Source organism: Eurosta solidaginis, chromosome 1 (assembly GCF_040869045.1).
Source record: "Eurosta solidaginis isolate ZX-2024a chromosome 1, ASM4086904v1, whole genome shotgun sequence".
NCBI lineage: Eukaryota > Metazoa > Arthropoda > Insecta > Diptera > Tephritidae > Eurosta > Eurosta solidaginis.
This window is the reverse complement of record NC_090319.1, coordinates 354,736,993-354,760,172: the sequence shown is the minus strand read 5'-3', so window position 1 is coordinate 354,760,172 and position 23,180 is coordinate 354,736,993. Positions and strand designations below refer to the sequence as shown.

The following is a 23,180-nucleotide window of genomic DNA, read 5'->3' as shown; positions in this document are numbered from 1 at the left end:
ATTAATTAACGACGACTTGTCGGTTACTTTTGATAACGCTTTCATATAAAATCGTTGGTGGTTTGAACCCGATAGCTAACCGATAATCTGAGGAAAAATATATAATAATAAAATATATAATAAATAAAGATATTAATAACGAAATACGTTATAAAAACGTTTACTTATTTCCAAACATCAGAAAACCATCGCCACAAGGTGGAAAAATAGTTTTTTCTTAACTAAACGGGGCTATCGCTTTTTCCCAATTTGCGCTGGTCCTTTCTCTCCCTTTCAAGCCATCTTACTTTTACTACTGCTGATGCCCATTAGCATAGTCAAGGGAGCTCAAGTCGCTAGTCACTAGATCTTCCCAAAACAATGCGGGACTCCCTCTTCGTCCGCTGCCACCAGTGGACTAGTGAGTTCTTTGTCAAAAATGAAATAGGGAAAACAGTTTTTTGTTTGCCGCCTTATTAATAATTTCCACTGGGTGTCAATCGTGCTTTTCACGCAACCTTAAGATCCTTGGTTCAAGTCCAACATCAAAATACTTTAGAAAAAGTAAAAAGGGTCTCTCTCAGTCAGAAGCACACTACAAATTTGAGAACAATACCCTGTACTCAAAGATCAATACAGGAGGAACGCCAAAAAATTTTGCTGAAGCATACGAAATTGCGCATACAATCGAATTAACACAAAACGCCACAACAGACCTAAAGTGCACAGAGGTGATACAAACAAGCGAGCCAACGTATAAACTGTGAAAAACCGATGCAGAGGGAAAAAGAGAAAGGGTCCAATTGTTACGGATGTGTGGGGCAGCACCTTAGAAAAGACTGCACATTTAATAATTCCAAATGCTTTGCATGTGGAAGAGTGGGCCACATCGCCAAAGTGTGCAAAACCAAATTAGATCAGATTTCAGAGGATGAATGTGAATCAGTTCAAAAACTAAACAGTGTTAATGCATGCAATGCAGTAGATAGAAAAATGATTCCTATATATGTATATAGATGGGAAACAAATGCAGATGGAATTAGATACGGGTGCACCATGTGCAGTAATGAATTGCAAAACGTTGCATTCGATTAAACCAAATTTAAGTTGTTAAAGACAGATCGACGATTTACAAGCTATACGGGCCACAAGGTGAACTGCATTGGACGGGTCGTAGTAACTGCGGCAATGGGGAAAACTTTACGACGACTTAATTTGTATGTCGTGCAAGGAGATTGTGATACACTTTGCGGCCGAGAATGGATATCGCAATTCGCACGAGAAATAAACTTCACTGAACCGTTTTCATCGTCTAACCGAATCAAAACTATAAATTCAATAGCACGAGAACTATCAATAAACCAACAAACGCGACTGCAACATCTCATTACACGTTTTGAGGACATCTTCAGTACGACAGCTGGGAAGTTGAGTGGGCCACCTGCAAAAGTAAAGCTCAAAGCTGGAGCAACACCAGTTTTCGCGGGAGCGCGCGATGTACCGATGGCGCTGAGAGAGGAGTATGCCCAGGAAATAGATCGTAAAATTCAGTCAGGTTTTTACAAGAGAGTGGAGCATTCAGAATGGGCCTAAACAACACACGTAGTAGCAAAAAAGAATGGGGGTATTCGCATTACCGGGAATTATAAGCCCACTGTCAATCCAAAAATGATCATCAACGAACACCCGATTCCAAAAGCAGAAGATTTGTTTAATAAAATAAAAAACGCTACTACGTTATGTTAATAATAATGAGCTTAAAGGCCGTGGTTAAATAAAACACAATGTTTAAAATTTCGAGTCGATAAAGAATAACCACAAGTTCCTGAAGATGGCTTCAGACTGAAGCCGAAATATTGACAAATTAAAAAAACCAATGAAATTTTAAACATTGTGTTTTATTTAACCACGGCCTTTAAGCTCATTATTATTAACATAAAAAACGCTACAATATTTTGTCACTTAGATATAACAGATGCATATACGCATTTAACAATTGAAGATGTGTTTGCGCATGTATTGACATTAAATACAGTGAATACAGTTAATACGACCTACTAGTGCGGTATATGGAGCAGCAAATATTCCAGCTATCTGGCAAAGAAAAATGGAGACTGTGTTACAGGGAGTCCCAAATGTTTTAAATTTTTTTGATGATATCTTGGTGTTTGCTGAAAACTTCGAGCAGCTACTGATAGTTTTGGAAACGACACTAAATCGCATTAAATCACATGGTTTGCATTTGAACAAGTCAAAGTGTGTCTTTGCGACACCATCGGTGGAGTTCCTTGGCCACCGCATCGACGAACAGGGCGTACATAAATCCGAAAAACACATTGAAGCGGTACCAAACGCTCCCAAGCCAACGACTTTCGAAGAGTTACAGCTGTTTTTAGGAAAAACCACATATTATATCGCATTTATTCCAGATTTGGCCACAAGTGCACGACCATTGCGGGATATGCTGAAAAGAGAGAAATTTTACTGGACTAAGGAGGCAAACGCAGCGTTTGCCCTATTGAAAGAGACGCTGGTTTCACCTCAAGTGTTGATGCCATACGACCCAACACTTCCTGTACTACTGGCAACAGACGCGAGTCCAACAGGACTAGGAGCCGTGCTTTCACACCGTTTAGAGAACGGGACCGAACGACCAATTGCATACGCAAGTCGAACATTGAATGCTACAGAACAACGCTATCCACAGATTGACAAAGAGGCATTGGCAATTGTGTGGGCGGTTCAGAAATGTTTCAAATATTTATACGCGCGTCATTGGACACTAATCACCGATCATAAGTTGTCCTCCGGATGTTTAACGTTCGAACATCGTGTTGTTATTCCACCAAAATATCGAAACAAACTGCTTGACAATTTACACACGGTGCATTTAGGAATTGTTAAGATGAAAGGGTTGCTCGCTCATTCATATACTGGCCGGGCATAGACAATGATATCGAGAATATGATGTATGTGCAAGACAAGCAAACAAACCGGCAAAAAGTGAGGATCATCATTGGGAATACTCCAAAGGACCATGGGAACGTATTCATATCGACTATGCGGGACCTTTCGAGGGAGCGATGTTGCTGGTAATCTCGGACGCATACAGTAAGTGGTTAGAAGTGAGAATTACTAAATCTATAACAGCAACGGCGACAATTGCGTTGTTGGACGAAGTGTTTGCGGCTTACGGCGTGCCGCTAACTATCATTTCTGATAATGGAACAAATTTCACTTCTGCAGAATTTAACAACTTTCTGACAGCAGTTGGCGTTAAATATCACAAATATTCAGCGCCGTATCACCCAGCAACTAACGGACAAGCAGGCGTAGCGTACAAACAGTCAAGAAAGCATTGAAAGCGATGGGTACTACGAGTAGTTCATTAAAGACAAATTTGAATGAATTTTTGAGGCAATACAAAAACGCACCGCATGCAACCACAGGGTCATCACCAGCACTACTATTTATGGGGCGACAGTTGCGCTCAAGGTTGAATCTGATTCGACCAGAGGAAATTTCAAAGAAGGTAGAAGAGAAGCAATACGTAAAGTCCAAGAAAACTATTAGGGAGTTTGAACCAAATCAAAATGTTTACTTTTTTCAAAAATGTGTTATTTTAACTCCTTATGCCAAGTCAACTCCTAGTGGGCCTTATAAAACTTGTTTGGTCTTATACCCAGCCGCCAAGTGTTGTACATTAGGGAAATTCGCTTTGTCTTGAAACGGGGCACGGATTGAACGGAATGCATGGATTGCGCGGATTTTAAAGTCACAACAACAAAATTCACGCAAAAATTGTATGCAATCCGTGCAATTTATCAGCTTATACTCAAACCTATGTGTATGAAAGTGAAAATGTAACCCTGCTTCAGCGGTATTCCTCTCAATCCTCTCATTTCGCTCACGAAAAAGTTGAGCACATCTTTTTCATAATTTTTCGTGGTATTGTGTTATTTTTTATGCACATATGTTTACACTTGTTATATCTCCGCAATGGGGTGCTCTCGTAGTATTGCATAGGGTATAAACAGAGGGTGCAATCCGTGCACCTGTTGTTGTTGTGGGAAGTGTTTTCGATGTTGATTGTGCTTTACCGGATATAGATCCAGTACATTCCTGTAACAAGGCACCATTAAAGTACTAACTCGACCATCACGGAAACGATTGACATGACCACATTAAACCTTCTAGGCAATACCGGAGCCCCCATCCACTTTTTTCATGAAGAAATTGGGGTCGCCAGAGCATCGTCTGTGTGTTTGATATATATTTGTAACGGGATTCCCCTAGGGAAGGTGCGGTTCTCAGTTTGCTTGCGGAAGCTCTACTAAGCTTTTTATTGCGCTTATTAACCCCTTGAATCCCTAATCCGTGCACCTTTTAAGACAAAGCGCATCCCCATATTGTAATAATTAGGCAGTTTACAACACTGTCATATTAACTCATAAACTGCTTCCATTATTTTCAATAAAAAATTTCATAAAAACATAGCACATGCGACGAATATTGCATAAATACATTAACAAGGTATTTTTTTTTTTTTTTTGGGGCTCGAAAGAAAATTTGGAGTTTTGATTTTCCACCAATTCCAATGTTTAAGTTAACAAATGGCTAAGTTATCTCCCTAATTTACTAATAATACCCCAATTGATTTTATAGTCTTGGTTGACAATTTTTAGAAAATAGAAATAGGCATTGTATTTATTAACATATTTTTCACATGCATTTTTTTTTTTTTGCAGAAACATCAATCCCTCACAATGTCCATCCGTATCCATGTTTGCTTTCGGCGAAGGCTGGCACAACTATCATCACGTATTCCCATGGGACTACAAAACCGCTGAATGGGGCAATTACTCATTAAACTTAACGACTGCTTTTATTGACTTTTTCGCCAAAATCGGTTGGGCATATGATCTTAAGTCCGTATCTACCGATATAATTGAGAAACGTGTGAAACGTACCGGTGACGGTTCGCACGATCTGTGGGGCTATGGGGACAAAGACATTACCAAAGAAGATGAACAGGGCATTATTACTATAAATAAAAAATCTGGATAATTTAATCATTTAATAATTTTACAAAACTAATAAATATGAATTATTAGTATGAATTTATTATATAAATATGTACTTTATATTTATTATATAAATACATACTACAAGAACACATTTGAAATCCATCATGAATTCACAAAAAAAATTAAAATGTATCTAAATAAATAAAGAAAACTTCATCATGCCTTAAGCAGCAATTTGGGATTGCATATTTTCTTTTAATATACAAAATTATTAATTAATTGTGTGGTCATTGCCAATAAAAACTTAAGATGGTGATCAGAGAAAAAATATTTATTTAATAATTTCGATTATACCCCAAATTATTAAATAAATTATAAATTAAAAATTGTTTCAAATAAATGTTTTCTTACATTTAAAAGCAATAAGGGTAATCCCCGCTTAAAACTCATACAAATAGACAACATTAGTTAATTCGTTGTAGCTCTATAAATAGAACAAAAGCAACAACACCAGGTTTCTTTGAAACCGCCTTACCAACGCATAACTTTACCGCATGATGCCATACGAAGTATGGACTGTGAATAAAGAAAATATGCAAAGAAGCCAATTGGGATAAGGTTTACAACAACTAAGACATGACGTGGCTGAATGCGTTTGTAAAACTTCAACCATCGTAGGGGTGCGGTTTCAAATCCCACTCCCGGGAGAAAATGCTTTGAAGAGATTTACCAGGTATAATCGAAGCAGCTGTCGCCTTGTCCGTCTTGATGTCACGTTGTTTAAATTTTTTCCAAATTATTAAATAAAAAATATTTAGTTTTTTTCTTTTTGTAGAAACTTGTTTGAGTAAATTTTTTTCGTAATGCAGCTTTTCATGGCGGAAGATTAAAAAGTAAGCATAACTTTTAAAGAAAAACCTAAGTTATCTTGTTTGGCTTTAAACAACTTGAGTTTGTGTATTGGTTCTGAGCACATAAACAATGACCAATGTAATGTTGAAGGCATTTGTTACATTTAATTAGTATGTAAAAAAAGACATACATAGCTATTAACTATTACTTGTATATGTGTACATAAGAAAGTGAAGTTAGTTAGACAAACTTCCTTTTGCACAAAAAACCAAAACCAAGATGTAATCTATGTATTAATTAGCTTATAAACATTTTGCACATAGTATATACATATGTATGTACATACATACATAGCTAACAACATTAAGATCCTGTATATGCATGTTTATGTATTTAATTAGACCAATAAATATTTTCGTAAAAAGATATAACCTGCTATAGAATATATGCATATATATATGTACCTATGCGTGTATTTCTACATACTTATGAATCTCTAATATAAATACATACAAGTACTATGCGAAATTAAAAGTTTTATTTTTTTTTTTCAAAGACGATCTTTTTACGTTACTGCGACTTTAGATGTAACAAATATGACTTACAAATGTACTTACTTAATTGGCGCTTGACCTTTTAAAGTGTTATGGCCGCCCAAGAAGGCGTGTCAGTCGCTTATTCGCTCTGCCAACTGGCGCCAATTGGTCACAGCAAGGGAGTTTAATTCGTTTTCCACCTGGTAGACGGAGTGGGGGCTTCCATAGGCGGGCTCCGATAAAAATACTGCCTTAGCCGGAGCGTCATTTTTTAAGCGTATAACATGGCCTAGCCACTGCGTTTTAATTCGCTAGACTATGTTGATGTCTACGTAAAGCTCGTACAGCGCATCAATATGTTTTCTTCGGTCCATAAATCTTTCGAAGAACTTTTCTCTCGAACACTCCCAGAGCCGCTTCATCTGATGTTGTCATGGTCCATGGTTTTGCACCATATAGCAGGATAGGTACGATAAGTGACTTGTAAGGTATAATTAGACTGCCAACCTAGTCCAAAGTAGCATTTATTGGCAAGAGTGATTCTTCGCTGTATATCAGAGCTCAAAGTCAAATGTTCTATATAAATATTTTCCGATTTAACAAATATCTTTAACTCCTTAATGCCAATTTCACACAGAGGCTTAATTAAATAATTAGTCAAGCTTTCTACATTAAAGCCCTAATTGAACTCAATCTTCCATACAAAATACAAATTCTTAATTATCTCATTATTGCTTCATTGAATGCCTAATCGAGTGAAAAATCCAGTCGATTTTGCTTGATGCTTCAAATTTTTTTTGTCAATATAACAAATGACAATCAAAAATAAATTATTTTCAATAATTTACGAAAAATAGAAAAACATGAAAAAATTCAAAATTTAATTTTCACTGTATTTGCTGCAAAAGATAATATGGCTTTTTCGAAAATAGGCACATATTAGGTTAGGTGCAACATCTATGGTAGTTGCGCATGCATTTTATTTTGATTGAATTTATAGTTAAGAAGTAAACGGCTGCTTTCCATTATCCTATTTTTTGTAAAAACGAAATATTTTTTGGGGCTGCTGACAGATGTTCGCTTAATGAAGCAAAAGGTCCTGTATGAAAAGAGAAACTTAATTATTTCATTAAATAGAATTGTGATTCGATTAAGTTTCTGTGTGAAAACGGTATAAGGCTGCACCCTTCCCATTGCAAGCAGGTTTTGAATTTTTTAATGTGAATGGGGCTTAATCAGCATTTAAAATTTAAATTTTCGTAGTTTTAGGCTGAGATTTTCAGTGGGAGTTCAAACTACAGTTAAAGTTGATTGGAGTTTAACCCTGCCACTTCGGTCGCATGAACTGGGATGAGCAGTAAACATTATATTTTCGAACAAAGTAGCAAGGTTAAACTCTAGTCAACTTAAACAAGAGTTTAAACTTGCACTGAATAACATAAAGTATTTTATTTTATTTGTCCCGTCACTTCGATGACCTTTGGTTGGTAAGCTAGCGTAGCACTTGCATAAAATGGCGGCCGAACAAAATAAATAAAAAAAAATTTATTTGAGTAAGTCCAATTTCGTACTTCGAGAAAACACGGGGAAATTACACAATTGCTTATGGATCAGTCTCTTAAAAAAATTGTTCCGCCCAATACCCACCCGAGTGTTGTACAGTATTATTGAATTCACTGTGACTTATAATCGTCGTATGTAATGATCTAAAACTTTGCAAGGAATTCCACTTTATTGTAAGCTGTCGAAGTGTTGCTCTTCGTTGTTTTTATTTTTTTAACCGCAAAAAAACCGAAGGCCCAGGAAGTGTTACGGATATAGCGGTCATTTGCCTTTATATGTACTAACGCGACTATTTCCGGAAAAAATTTTTTGGGCCCTCGAATTTTTGGGTGCGTGGATTTTAATTTCTCTTACGGGAGCGATTCGATATTTTTTTCCCGACCAAGGGATGTCATTTCAGTAAACCCATTTAATTTGTTGCGTCCCTCCCACAAATCGTCATCCTCAGAGCAGCTCCTTGCAGCTGGACTGCTCCATACCCTCCTACTACCGGAAAGTATTGAACCTAACGCCGGTTGTTGTTGTTGTTGTAGCGATAAGGTTGCTCCCCGTAGGCTTTGGGGAGTGTTATCGATGTGATGGTCCTTTGCCGGATAAAGATCCGGTACGCTCCGGTAACACAGCACCATTAATGTGCTACCCCGACCATCTCGGGAACGATTTATGTGGCCACATTAAACCTTCAGGCCATCCCTCCCTCCCCACCCTCAAGTTCCATGAGGAGCTTGGGGTCGCCAGAGCCTCGTCTGTTAGCGAAACGGGATTCGCCGCGGATAGGTGAGGTTGACAATTGGGATTGGAGAAGCTATATATTGCGCTGGCAACCTGAAGGGTTGCGCTACACAGCCCATTGAATCTGGTATTTTAGTCGCCTCTTACGACAGGCATACATACTGCGGGTATATTCTGACCCCCTAACCCGCTGGGGTACCTAACGCCGGTTGTTGTTGTTGTTGTAGCAATGCTCGCCCCACCTAATAGCCGCGACCGATCACAAATTGTCATCAATATCCTCTAACGGGAGTCCAAGGAAACTTGCCGTTTCAACAGGGGTGGACCATAAGGAAAGGGGTGTTAGAGGCGTTGGTTCCACATTACAATTGAAGAGATGGTTGGTGTCATGTGGGGACACATTGCAAGCAGGGCATACATTTTGTATGTCGGGGTTGATTCTGGATAGGTAAGAGTTTAACCTGTTACAGTATCCAGAACGAAGTTGAGCAAGAGTGACACGCGTTTCCCTGGGGAGTATGCGTTCCTCTTCCGCGAGTTTTGGATAATTTTCGTTAAGTACCGGATTTACCGGGCAATTCCCGGCATAAAGGTCCGACGCCTGTTTATGGAGTTCACCAAGGACCTGCTTGTGTTTTTTCGCTTCATACGGCTGGGTTCTCAGGTGCCGTATTTCCTCAAAATGCTTACGGAGATGACTCCTTAAGCCCCTAGGCGGTGCTGGTTCATAAATCAGATGTCTGTTGGGATGCCCAGGTTTCTGGGTATTCAACAGGAACTGTTTGGTCAGCATCTCATTTCTCTCCCTGATGGGGAGTATTCTCGCCTCGTTATGCAGATGGTGTTCTGGGGACATAAGAAGACAGCCCGTGGCGATTCTGAGAGCAGTATTTTGGCAGGCCTGTAGTTTCTTCCAGTGGGTGATTTTTAGGCTTGGCGACCATATGGGTGACGCGTCGCACGTAATCGGCTGGCTAATTGCTTTGTATGTAGTCATGAGCGTTTCTTTATCTTTTCCCCAAGTACTGCCAGCGGGGAATTTGAGGATTTTGTTACGGCTCTGAATTCTCGGAACAATTGCGGCTGCGTGCTCACCAAAATGTAGATCCTGATCAAACGTCACACCCAAGATTTTGGGGTTTAGGACAGTCGGTAGCGTAGTGCCATCGACGAGGATGTTCAAAATGGTCGACATTTGGGACGTCCATGTGGTAAATAAAGTCGCGGAAGATTTAGTCGGTGATAATGCCAGGTTTCACGAGGCGAAAAAACTGGAGAGATCAGGGAGGTAGCCGTTTATTTTATTGCATAGCGTATCGATCTTTGGGCCTAGGCCTGTGGCCATTATTGTGCAGTCATCGGCGTAGGAAACGATTGTGACTCCTTCCGGTGGTGAAGGTAGCTTCGATATGTAGAAATTAAACAAAAGTGGGGATAGGACACCACCCTGTGGCACCCCTTTTTTAATTCTCCTTGGTTTTGATGTTTCGTTTCTAAATTGCACCGATGCCTGCCGACCACCCAGATAATTTGCGGTCTAGCTTTTAAGACATGGGGGAAGGGTAGACCCTTCCAGGTCTTGCAGTAACGAGCCATGGTTGACCGTATCAAAAGCTTTTGATAGGTCTAGCGCTACGAGTACTGTTCTATGGTGGGGGTATTGATTTAAACCGCAACTTATCTGGGTGCTAATGGTATTTAGCGCGGTGGTAGTGCTATGGAGTTTTCTGAAGCCATGCTGATGAGGGGCTAGCTGCAAATTTGCTTGGAAATAAGGGAGCCAAATGGCTTCAAGCGTCTTTGCCACTGGCGATAGGAGAGATATCGGACGATACGACTCACCTATGTTAGCTGGTTTCCCAGGCTTTAGTAGCGGGACCACCTTGGTCATTTTCCATTTATCAGGTATGACAAAGGTGGAAAGAGACAGGTTGAAGACATGCGCCAAATATTTGAAACCCTCTTTCCCTAGGCTTTTAAGCATCGGCATGGCTATGCCGTCTGGGCCCACTGCTTTGGACGGTTTAGCACGACCAATGGCGTTGTCAACCTCTTTAGCGGTGATGGTGATTGGTGACGCGCTGAATTTGTGTTTATGTGCGTGTCTATTGGCTCTCCGTCTATCTTTGTCGACCGTAGGATGCATTATATATTGTCGGCAGAAAGCGCTCGCGCATTTTTTCGCGTCCGACAGCACTTTGTCGCCAAAGGCGATGGAAACTTTGTCTTTGTGCTTAGTCGGATTCGATAGGGACTTTACGGTGGACCAAAGTTTACCCACACCGGTAGAGAGGTTACAACCTCTTAGGTGCTCCTCCCATTTCGCCCGCTTGTGTTCGTCCACAAGCAATCCGATGCGTTGGTTTATATCCCTTATTTGGGGGTCGCCTGGATCAAGCTGTCTTATAAGGTCACGTTCTCTCGCTAAGTTTGCGGCCTCCGCCGGGAAGTGGGGCCGGATTTCGGGAATTCTCCCGGCGGGAATGAAATGTGCCGAGGCGGATTCAATGACCTTACGGAAGGCACGCTCCCCTTGGCGGGCATCAGTCGGGATAGGGAGGGCAGCAAAGCGGTTGCCTGTAAAGGATTTATATTCTTCCCACTTTCCTTTTTTGAAGTTTATGAAAGTGCGTTTTTCAGTGACGATGAAGTCGGCGGTACGCTCAAGCGAAATAAGTATGGGCAGGTGGTCGGATGCCAATGTTACCATCGGCTGCCAGTTGACGCAGTTTACGAGTTCTGCGCTCACGATTGAGATATCTGACGAATTGTGACAGCTTCCTACCATACGTGTGGGGGCGTCTCCGTTTATTGTGCAGAACGTCGTTTCTTCTATTTGATCCGCCAACATCTCACCCCTACTGTCCGCCCGCAAGTTTGAATGCCATAGATCATGATGGGCATTAAAATCGCCTAAGATAATGCGATTGTTGCCAGTGAGTAAGGCCCTGATATTAGGGCGGTATCCACTGGGGCAACAGGTGACAGGAGGGATGTAGATGTTGATGATTTCTAGGTTTGTATCGCCTGACCGGACAGATAGGCCTTGACGTTCTAAGACATTGTCCCTGCGGTCGATGCCAGGATCAAATATATAATATTGCACAGAGTGGTGTATGATAAACGCGAGACCGCCTCCATTTCCGCTCTCGCGGTCTTTCCTGTGGACATTATACCTAGAGCAGGTCTGCAATGCAGATGTTGCTGTGAGTTTAGTCTCTTGAATCGCAGCAATGCGGATGTTGTGCCGCTTCATGAAATCGACTATCTCCGTAATCTTCCCAGTTAGTCCATTACAATTTAACTGCAGAATTATGAAGTGCATAAGGGGAGACGCCGTCACTCTGGGGGTAAGTGACGGGTGACTACGCCTGGGTTGTGGAAGGCCAGGACGCAATTGCTGTTGTGGTCCTGGGACTGAGCGACCTTGGGCAAGCATTGGGGTACCCGGATGATTGGGTTTGCGACCTGGCAACATGGCGCGATGAAACCCGTCGGGGGGTTGCCGTCGCGGAGACCAGAACATCTAGGAAAGTGGCACCACCCAAGGCAGGAGCTGCGGGACGCCCTTGGGCGTGAACAGCAAGGAGCCACAAAAGATTTACAAAAGTTACGTGGACGTCGGGTTTTGGGATCAAGCCCAGAACAACCTGTCCGATGCAACCATCCCTTGAACGAGACACACTGAACAGAGTATGACCGTCCTAAAAAGATTCTTTTCCGGCAGATGCAGCAAAACCATTTCTCAGGACCGCGGTCAGGAGACGGACCCGGATTGGATTCGATGCCTTCCCGGAGTAGGAGAATATGGAGCAGTCCTGCTGCAAGGAGCTGTTGGGAGGATGACAATTTGTGGGAGGGACGAAACAAATTAGATGGGGTCACACTGAAATGACAGTCCTTGGTCGGGAAAAATCCCGAGTCGCTCCGGTACATAGAACCGACTGCCTTGGGAAACGCCGGTCCTAGGCTGTGGCTCTGCAGCATATGTCGGAAAGGGATCTACCTCAGACAAGCATACTCTTGTCAGTGTGTCACGTGTAGAAGATGGCTGCACCGTTTGGGTTATTTTGGTTTAGAACCCAACGTTCATCGCCCTCGAAATTTCTACAAACATTTGTAGCTCCCTGCTGTTCCCGTCCAAGGACGTCCCGTGGTTCACTCTCAAGAGTACCTCCGCCACCTTTAGCAGCAACGCTGCTCGCACCAAACGGCAATGGTAGTGGCCTTCCCCTTATCACCCATCACACCGTTCAATATAGTCTATTTCAACCCAAGATCAGGGTTTATCCCTGCGCCCTTAGAAAGTCAAGGCATGACCATCCGGTTAGGTGATGTTGACCTATCTATATCTATATCCCTCCCATCTGTATCCCTTCTGTCACCTGCTGTCTAAGTGTCTATCGCCCTGATATCAGCGCGCTACTTTCTGTACGATAAACGGTGATGGCCCACTCGAATTGCAGCTAACTGTCACAGCTTGCCAGACATTTCCATCGGCAGCTCAGGGTTCATAAAGTGCTTACTTTATCATCAGACCACCTGCCCATACTCCTTACAATACAGTGACCTGCTAATCGTATCATCTCTGAAAAGCCTACTTGGACCTGGCCCTTTCTAAAATAAAAAGCTGTTTCCTCGGTCTTTCTCGTTTCTTCACCTCGCCAACTTTGCATTATCATAAACAAATTTAACGGTCACTCTGTTTACAACGTGGTAGGAAGAGATGACGCAAGTATTGAACGTACATGTCGATTGGTGGGTTAGGGGGCTTAGAATATACCCGCGACAGGTATGCCTGTAAGAGACGTCGAGAACACCAAATTGATTCAAGGGGTTGTGTAGCGCAACCCTTTCAAAGGGGTTGCCAGCGCAATATATAGCTTCTCCGATCCAATTGTCAACCTCACCTACCCGCGGCGGGTCCTGTTTTTTTAACAGCCGATGGACCTTGTGGTGGGAGGGCGGTAAGGCCTAGAAGGTTTCACGTGGTCATACAAAATCGTCAGAACTGCCATGGGATGTCTCCTTATGACCCATAAAAACCACTTACATAATTACGCAAAAGAGCTCTACATTAAAGGGCACAATGAAATGCTTAACAGGTAGTTTATGCTAAACTGTCAAAAACCAGGACACTCTAACAAACAACTTCTTGATCTACCCACGCCTCAACGGGGGTTAAGGAAACATCTGCATAAGCACTTTGATGAAAACCGGCACCTGCCAACACAGCCGTTTGATTTTACACAGAATCGGTAAACACCATTGCCAGGAACCCTGTTATCAATATACAATATCTCACTCCACCAAGGGAGACAGGAGTCATCCTGGCCCAACTTCGTTCTGGATACTGTAACAAGCTAAACTTTTGTTTGTCCAGAATCAACCTCGGCATGTATGTCCTGCATGCGATGTATCCGCAAATGACACCAGTCATCGTTTAAATTTTAATGTGGAACCTACGGCGCTAACACCAATCTCCCTATGGTGCGCCCCTGTTGAAACTGCTTGTTTCCTTAAACTCCCGTTAGAGGACTTTGATGGCATTTTGTGAGCGGTCGTGTCCATTGAATGGGCGAAGCACTGTTAGCACATCAACAACAAGAACAACGCCGGTCCGGGAGAGGGCCGAAAACTAAGGCATGCGTATCACCTTTACAGATTCATATCTTCAAATATATACTACGTTTTCTTCTGACGAAATAATAAACCAAAGGGGCACGCTGTATTTTGTTAGTTGGCACCTTTTAGATACAAAAGTAACAAATTAATTAGAAAGAACAATAGCTGAAGTTGATAGTTTCAACTCTGCGCATCTGTGGTTTGTTTACGTTTGCCGCTGCTCGATTTCAAGCTTCAATGGAAGTCAACAAAGAAAAGAATCTGCATTAAAAATTTTTTTATTCAAATTTGATTTTTGGTTGTCCACAAAAGCCCTAATGTATTTCTGTTCGTTTTGCTTAATACAATTTTAACTCAATTGTTACTACTAAAGTTAAATGAAAAAAATTTACTACACGCAATAAAGTGTAGTTATTTTTGGTTTTGCTGTAACAGCTCCTGTGGTTGCAATTGATTTTCCATCTTACACTTAAAGAAGAGTCATATCGAAAACCGTATTCTTCCGTGTTCCACCTAGTTGTTGTTGTTGTTGTTGTTGTAGCGATAAGGTTGCTCCCCGAAGGCTTTGGGGAGTGTTATCGATGTGATGGTCCTTTGCCGGATGCAGATCCGGTACGCTCCGGTACCACAGCACCAATAAGGTGCTAGCCCGACCATCTCGGGAACGATTTATGTGGCCACATTAAACCTTCAGGCCATCCCCTCCCTCCCCACCCCCAAGATCCATGAGGAGCTTGGGGTCGCCAGAGCCTCGTCTGTTAGTGAAACAGGATTCGCCGCGGATAGGTGAGGTTGACAATTGGATTTGGAGAAGCTATATATTGCGCTGGCAACCTGAAGGGTTGCGCTACACACCCCTTGAATCTGGTATTTTAGTCGCCTCTTACGACAGGCATACCTACCGCGGGTATATTCTGACCCCCTTACCCGCTGGGGTATGTTCCACCTAGTCACCAATTTCAATATATTGATCCTTTGTCTTCTGCATAGAGAAAGTATATAGAAACTTGAACGCCACTTGGCAAATAAACAATCTCCTCATGTGTTATAAGATGTATTGCAGCAAGTCCATAAAACAACATTGGCAGACCTAGAATCAAAAAATAATTATTGAAATACTCCTTAACACAACATAAAATGTTAACTTACCAAAGTTTATAACTTTTAAGATTCGAAAAAATGTATCTTCCAAAGAAAGATCTTGAATGGGTCGCTTGCTGCAATGGTATTTCATATACGGATAACATCCAGTGCGGAGAATATGATAATTGGTTCCGGTATCAAGTGTCCAATTAAAGTGAGACCAACCACGTTGATCATTCGCAACATCTTTGAACTGCAGCCATGCAAAGAAACTTGTTTAAGTAACTAGACTAGCTTTCATATTCATAATTTTCCTTCAATTGCCTTAACAAAATATGATGTCCATGGTGGCTCGTTGCATTGCTTAAGATAAGCAGTTAGAACTTGTGATGCCTTTGGCTTTAGTAGACTTGTTGTTAAACGCATTTTGTTAGAACTGGATAATTGCGTCACTTCGAAGAATATGCATATATTGTAAAACTTTTGTTTTTGAATCTTCTCAAGACGTAAATCACGTGGTGTCTGCGAATTAACAACATTAATACTTATATAGAAGCAACTAATTAAAAATTAATGGAAACAATTTTTTTTCTATTTATCAAAAATTGGTATATTTGTTTGTTTACAAATTATTTATTAAACATTTCCATTGAATCATGCGGTCGACCTTGGCACAGCTGATAACAGTGATGGTAAACTGAAAACCGAAATCTATCGAAAAGTTTACAACCACTGTACTGTAGTACACTACTTTGTTTTTGTTTGGATTCCAAGGTTAAAATACTGACGAAACTTTATCGGAAAGTCAAAATGCAAAAACAATTTGCAACGAGAGCAAGGGAGACCAATGTTACCCACAAAATGAATAAGTTTGACATGTTATTGTTGTTTTTTTTTTCTTTTCATTTTTCATCAAATTTTTTCACAGTAAAACTATGAAAATATAGCCGAATAAATATTGCACGATCGTTTGGTTGTTTTTTTTTTCACAAGAACGTTAATTTTCGTTACATATTTGTACACAAAATTTTCAAAATAAAAACCAAATCTTCATTTTTCAAAAAAATAAAGAAAAAATGGCCGAATGCCAAAAAAACCTATCGAAAAACAAACTACCAAAATGTGTGAAGCTCGCAATGTGAACATTGAAGCCCAAACACAATCGAATTCTGTGTCGCTGAGGCATTTAATAAGCATCTATGACGGTATGCTTCATGTGCATCTCGCCTAAGAGATCGTTTTGTTTATGGCCTCGCTAATCATGCTACAAACAGAGGAACGGACATGAGAGCGTCAAAGATAAATCGGCTACTAATTACCAATTATTAATCACAAAAAAACCGAATTTTTTTCATAAACCCGGGTTTTTAAAATGACAATCCTGGGATCCCGGGATTTTCGGGGATCATCCAAAGAATTTCACCTCTGAATCTTTTTTTTTCAAAAATGACTGTACGTATACAAATATGAGCAGTTTCGGCCTATTCAAAACACTTTATTCTAGAAATATCTTTAAAGGAAATTTAATAAAGCAAGGCTCAGACGTGTGGTTGTTGTAGCGATAAAACCATTCCCCGAAGGTTTTTGGAAATGTATTGATGTTGATGGTCCTTTGATGGATCTGTAACAAGCCCCATTAAAGTACAAGCCAGACCATCTCGGGAACGATTTGATAAGACCACACTGAACTTTCCAAGCAACCCCGTCTTCATCCCCTAGCTCCATGGAACTTAGGGCTTTCCGAGCGTCCTCTGCTAAAGAAACAGGATTCGCCACGGGTAGATGTGGTTGACTATTGGATTGGATAAGCCATAGATTGCGCTGGCAATCCCTTGAATTATTCGAGTATTTCAGTCGACTCTTACGAAGGGCATACTTGCCGCGAGTATATTCTGAACCCCCTTACCCGCTGGGGTTCAGACTCCACACTTGTAGGCGAAATCGTAATAATACTCCATTCCCAAATATACACCACGACCCAACGGATAGAAAAATATGTGTTTCTTTTGAAGTCGGATTATGGAAATTTGTATCGTCTTAAGAAGGTTGTACTTTGTCAGGTAAAGACGTTTTCCTGTTATTTGCATTTGAAACTTAAAAAAATAAATCAATTGAAAATATTTTAATTTGCAATATGAGATCGTGAAAAGTCCGGAAATCCCAGGGTTTTCTTCAATGTAATCCGGGAATTTCTGGATTGCAAAATGATCCCGAATTCCGGGCCTCCCGTGACTCAATGCCTTAATTACCGCTCAACTGCTGATCTATACTTTTTGCACCAAAACTTCGAATTATTCATATAATGGGCAATGTAATGAAAAAATCGGTAATTCTTTACTTTAGCTCACAATTGCTAAAACTCGACCAAGAATCGGAAGAGGTGTCAAAAGACGCGTTTTGATCCCAGGACCACTGTTAAAAGATATTTCCAAAACACCGAAAAATGGCCCGGGAGCGCTCCGAAACCAGGGGTGGAATCCATAGTACTTTTGCGCAGAATATCTTTCTGCATTGCCGCACTTATAAAAAATTACCCTGGGTGGGTCCAACACCGGTTTGGAGACCAAAACTACATATATCCGCGCAAAACACTTTTACTCACAGTTTTTCTTGTGGGTAAAACAAAATCATCAAAATTACAACAACCACATGGAAATTTTCAATTTTTTTTTGCAAATATCGCCGAAACAAAAATTTCCAATTTCCGCTTTCGGATTCGTGATCCTGGATCCAAACCACGTCTTTTGACACCTCTCCCGATATTTTTGGACGAGTTTTTAGCAGTTGTGAGCTAAAGTAAAGAATTACCAAAAAATCATCTTATACTTAAGTTTTGTAGTTTTTTGTTTAATACATTTATATTAGAGCTTGGAAGTCCTGACAGCGTTTGCTAAGTTTGTGTTCTTCATATTTTACCTGTGAAACGGTTATATTTTTCACCTGTGGAAACTTTCACATCACTGTTTGCGAACACAGCTGTTTGCGAAAAAAAAGTGTTGCCTACGTTATGTATCCACTTTTTTGTTAGTGTATTCAATGCTAAAATTGTCTGGGGATGGATATGAGAAAATATTAGGTACATATCGTTCTTAATTGGCTAGTCATTTATATTTTTGTTGTTTAGTGTTTGCCCCAACATATTACGTGATTTAGTTCAAGTTCGTATTCCGCATTTCTTTTTCAAGCAAATAAATAAATCATTTTTTTTCCTGTAAAATATTCGTTTTTAGATTTTAACAGCAAAATGTTGGTTCGCCTATGGTATTCTTCACGACGTGCAACTGTTCAAGTGAACGTTGAAAAGGCGTTAAATCTCACTTCCCGTGCTTCATCTAGCCATGCTAAGCCAGCGGAAATTTCCAATGCTAAAAGAACAAACTCGGTAGTAGCGAGTGAAAAATTTAATGATATTTGCATATATAATGAACCAGTTCCGCAATATCTTCCCGGTTCTGATGAACTCAAAAATTTGAAAAAAGCACTACAAAAGTATTCAAACCATTGTGAAGATATTCCCATAGTTATTAATGGCAAGGAAATAAGGAAGGGTCAGGAGGCATACCAAGTTATGCCTCATAGTAAAAATACTAAAGTCGCTAAGTATTATTATGCTGATAGCAACACTATAGAAGAGGCAATTCGTGCTTCGGCTAAAAAGCAAAAAGAATGGGATAGGACACCCCTTACAAAACGCATCGAAATTTGGGAACGTGCTGCTGATCTAATGTCGAAAAAATATCGTGCTGACTTATTAGCAACCACTATGTTAGGTCAATCAAAAACCGTTATACAAGCTGAAATTGATTCTGGCGCTGAACTTATCGACTTTACGCGCATGAATGCTGGCTATTTGAAACAATTGGCCATGGATCAACCACTTAGCCCACAACCGGATGTTACCAAAAATAGTTTACGTTTCCGTGGTTTAGAGGGTTTTGTTGCAGCAATTACACCTTTTAATTTCACTGCAATTGGTGGCAATTTGGCCTACACACCTGCGCTAATGGGATGCAGTGTGTTGTGGAAGCCCTCGGATACAGCAATGCTCTCGAGCTGGACGGTTTTCAAAATAATGCGTGAAGCAGGTGTACCCGATGGTGTGGTAAATTTTGTGCCAGCTATAGGTATTTTATATGCTTAAAAGTATAATAATTATAATTATTGATATTTTGTATTACATAGGCAAGAATTTTGGTGATGCCATAACGACCTCACCAGATTTGGCTGGTATTAATTTCACTGGTTCTACAGCTACTTTCAAAACTCTCTGGAAGTTAGTAGGCAATAAAATTGATGATTACAAAAACTATCCACGCTTAGTTGGTGAATGCGGTGGAAAGAATTTCCACTTCATACATCCAACTGCAAATGTGGAAACGGCTGTTGCACAAACCATACGGTCAGCTTTCGAATATTGTGGACAGAAGTGCTCGGCCTGCTCACGCCTATACGTACCAGAGTCTTTATGGGAATCACAATTTAAAGGACCACTAATAGAGAAGACCAAAAAGTTGAAGGTGGGTGATGTATGCGAAGTTGATACTTTTTACTCAGCCGTTATTGATGAAAACTCGTTCCAACGTATTTTGGGCTTCATTAATGAGGTCAAACAAGATAGTGAATGTACTATATTGGCTGGTGGCAATTTATCCAATACGAAAGGTTACTTTATTGATCCCACAATAGTACAAGTTAAAGATCCGCACAAGCGCGTAATAACTGACGAAATATTTGGACCAGTTTTGTCGGTTTATGTTTATAAGGATAGCGATTTAAATAAGACTTTGGATTTGGTCAGAAATACTACAAAATATGCATTGACTGGTAGCGTGTTTGCACAAGATGAATCATTTTTAAAGCAGGCTTTAGAGGAATTCAAAAGTGCCGCTGGTAATTTTTATATTAATGATAAATCAACTGGTGCTGTTGTGGGTCAGCAGCCATTCGGTGGAGCACGTCAATCTGGTACAAACGATAAAGCTGGTTGCCCATATTATTTGATGCGTTGGACTTCATTGCAAGCAATCAAAGAGACATTTGTTCCAATACCAGATATATACTATCCATATATGAAAAATACGAATTAAAATTAAATAATCGTTAATTATGCTGATTGAGTCATCTCAAATTGAAACTAAAAGAATCTCGGATGGCAGTTAAAAACTAAAAGCTTTTTATTTGGCGTGGTTATATAAATACATACATATTTAATAATTTATTCCAGGAATAGAGTACTAATAATTATATATATTGTAAATTATTAATTGTTGAATTAATGAATTAATTTTCCAATTTTGTAACTATACATCTTAATTTCGCCCTGTGTATTTGATGTGCTTATATAATTTTTAAAATTTTGATTAACTTGAAATTACCTAATAATCCATTTGTATGCAAATTTACATTCTTATGTATGGGCATACAGTTACAAATAATTGCATATACATACATACTTACGTAAATACACTATGTTATTTATATACAAAGAGACGAGCCCATAATTTGTTATCAGTTGGTATACTTTTAAAGTATGCTACTGTCTCATTGATAGCGTATGATTATATACCTACACACATGCATAGGTTCTTGTGCATATATGTCCTTGCTTGTATATAACTTTGCATGTGCTTACAATAAAAAAAGAACACATACCTGCGATAAGCGATTGTTGATTTCGTTGTTTTGATTTTTTTTTATTTAATGAAATTTTTTAGAGGTCAAGCCTAGTCATAAGTGTGTTTATCGAACAACGTCACAGAATACTAATAACGATTATTACAAATAATAAATCCATTATAACTATATATATGTATACTTTGAAGTATTTCTGTGTCTTAGCGAACTACATAATTGGACAATATTCAAATGATTTAAATAAAAGAAATATACATACAAATTTGCGTAAACATACATAATATATGTGTTATTAGTGGATAAGTTATATTTAGTATTATATCATATACTATAAGTATAAGTATGTTCATTAGACTGGGTCGATTTATTAACGGATATCGCGCCATCGATTTTTCGATCGGATTTGGGCTCAGAAAAAAAAGTTCCACTACGCATACCCAAAAAAAATAATTTTCGAGCCTGCGAAATTTCATTTTCATTATACATTATTAAAAAAAAAAATTTAAAACATTTCACCACGAATTTTTAATAAATACATAAACAATGATTTGGAGCCTTGAAAATGAATGCATGTATGGTGAAAAAAAACCCTTAAAAAAAGGGTAAATTTTTCGACCAAAACACTCCCTAAAACCCAAAAAATATTTCGCAGGCACGATATCGGTTAACTTTCGTTCATACAAATGGACCCATGTTAATGTTCATACATATTTACATACAAATTTATTGGGCAAGGTCACAAATAGTGTAGTAGGTTTACAATATCGCACACCTAGACAAAAGAAAACTCATTGAAAAATTAGAAAGTATGATGTTATATATGTATATCATCAGCTTTCGCATTTCCCAACTAATATCTGCAATAAGCAAGAAAAGGCTACAAAAAATAAAAATACCTTTGACGATTAGTGTGCGGTAGTCACTTGTTTGCGTTTTCTGAACATTGCGATATTTTAATTGACCGCTGTTTTCACAAATATATATTGTACATATATGTTTGGATTCATTTCTACACACACCGCCTTCATAGCCAACATAGCAACGCTACTTTAATAAAATTACCATGGATTACAGGGAATTAGGTTGGTCACTAAAAATTAAAGAACAACTTTTTTTAGTTGTTGTAGGGATAAGGACACTCCTCGAAGGTTTTGGAGAGTGTTCGATGTTGATGGTCCTTTGCCGGATATAGACCCGTTAGGGTAACAAACATCATTAAGGTACCAGCCCGACCATCTCGGGAACAATTTATTATGACTACATTGAACTTTCTAGGCCATACGGTCCCCCACCCCTATTTCCATGAGGGGGTGGGAGACGGTATGCCATTTTTTAGGGTCTCCCTCCGGTACTAGCACCTGCTGTAAGTCCTACACCGACAAACGCGAGGTCAGACTCAGACAGGTTAATCGTCTCCACTCATGAACAAAATTTTCATGTGATAATTCGACTTTAGTTTTGACACCATAGCAAAACTTATATGTGACTTGAGACCCGGCAGCCGTAGTATGGTGGTAACGTGCTCGCCTACAAACTGAACGCCCAGGCTTCCAGGCTTGTGAAAAGCAATGTCAAAATTTTAGAAAAAGGCTTTTTCAATTTAACAAAAAGCCTTCTATGCGTGATCGCCCCTCGGCAGTGATTTGGCAAACACTCCGATTGAATTTCTGTCATGAAAAGCTTACAGCGAAAATCCATTTGCTTGCAGTTGTCGTTCGGAGTCGGCTTAAAGCCTACATATACATATATGTATGTATATAGGACCACGATGCAAATCGGAAGAGGAGCTCGGCTGAATCTCTCTCGCAGACTTTGTCCTGCTCGGACTTTGGTTTTCCTGCCAAATTATAAAACAACTTAAATCCGCATTCTCACGTTGGCCATTAACCCGTTATCCGATTGTCATGCAGTACATTAGGGTGGTACTTTTTAAATAAAGGTTTTTTCAGTCTCATCCCTTCAGACGGTAATACCTGGGTGGGATATAGCACAAAAAAATTTAATTTTTTTGATTTCTAATACCATAAATCGAAAATATAGTTGGCGATATGTCATATATAAATTTTGGGCCGGACAAAAGACGATTAAGGTCATCGTCACAGAGCAATCTGAGCTTGGATTCCTGCTTTATATAATCGGGACCAACATT

At 39.8% G+C, this 23,180-nt stretch overlaps 3 protein-coding genes across 5 annotated transcripts in view; 2 read left to right on the top strand and 1 right to left on the bottom strand.

The window, feature by feature from the left end:
• LOC137238103 (acyl-CoA Delta-9 desaturase-like) overlaps nt 1–6,289 on the top strand; it is a 48,123-nt gene extending 41,834 nt beyond the window's left edge. For both annotated transcript variants that reach the window (XM_067762724.1, XM_067762725.1), the window contains exon 5: nt 4,728–6,289. In XM_067762724.1, coding sequence (XP_067618825.1) covers nt 4,728–5,046 — 319 coding nt within the window. In that variant the 3' untranslated portion in view covers nt 5,047–6,289. The remainder of the gene's footprint in view (nt 1–4,727) is intronic.
• Nucleotides 6,290–14,574: 8,285 nt separating this feature from the next.
• On the bottom strand, nt 14,575–16,410 carry LOC137244774 (uncharacterized protein C15orf61 homolog). 2 transcript variants are annotated; one of them, XM_067774276.1, is made up of 5 exons: nt 16,024–16,410; nt 15,722–15,919; nt 15,464–15,650; nt 15,261–15,404; nt 14,575–14,827 (listed from the first exon to the last, which is right to left on the bottom strand). In XM_067774276.1, the coding sequence occupies exons 2-4, from the start codon at nt 15,821–15,823 to the stop codon at nt 15,274–15,276; spliced, it is 420 nt and encodes a 139-aa protein (XP_067630377.1). In that variant the 5' UTR covers nt 15,824–15,919; nt 16,024–16,410; the 3' UTR covers nt 14,575–14,827; nt 15,261–15,273. The 2 variants fall into 2 exon arrangements, with proteins under 2 accessions (XP_067630377.1, XP_067630370.1); XM_067774269.1 differs by having other exon boundaries at nt 15,722–16,409.
• A 2,018-nt stretch (nt 16,411–18,428) lies between these two features.
• On the top strand, nt 18,429–21,312 carry LOC137238102 (delta-1-pyrroline-5-carboxylate dehydrogenase, mitochondrial-like). The gene is made up of 3 exons (XM_067762723.1): nt 18,429–18,555; nt 18,628–19,521; nt 19,580–21,312. Exons 2-3 carry the CDS (start codon nt 18,642–18,644, stop codon nt 20,482–20,484), a joined length of 1,785 nt encoding a protein of 594 aa, XP_067618824.1. The 5' UTR covers nt 18,429–18,555; nt 18,628–18,641; the 3' UTR covers nt 20,485–21,312.
• Nucleotides 21,313–23,180: the final 1,868 nt, after the last annotated feature.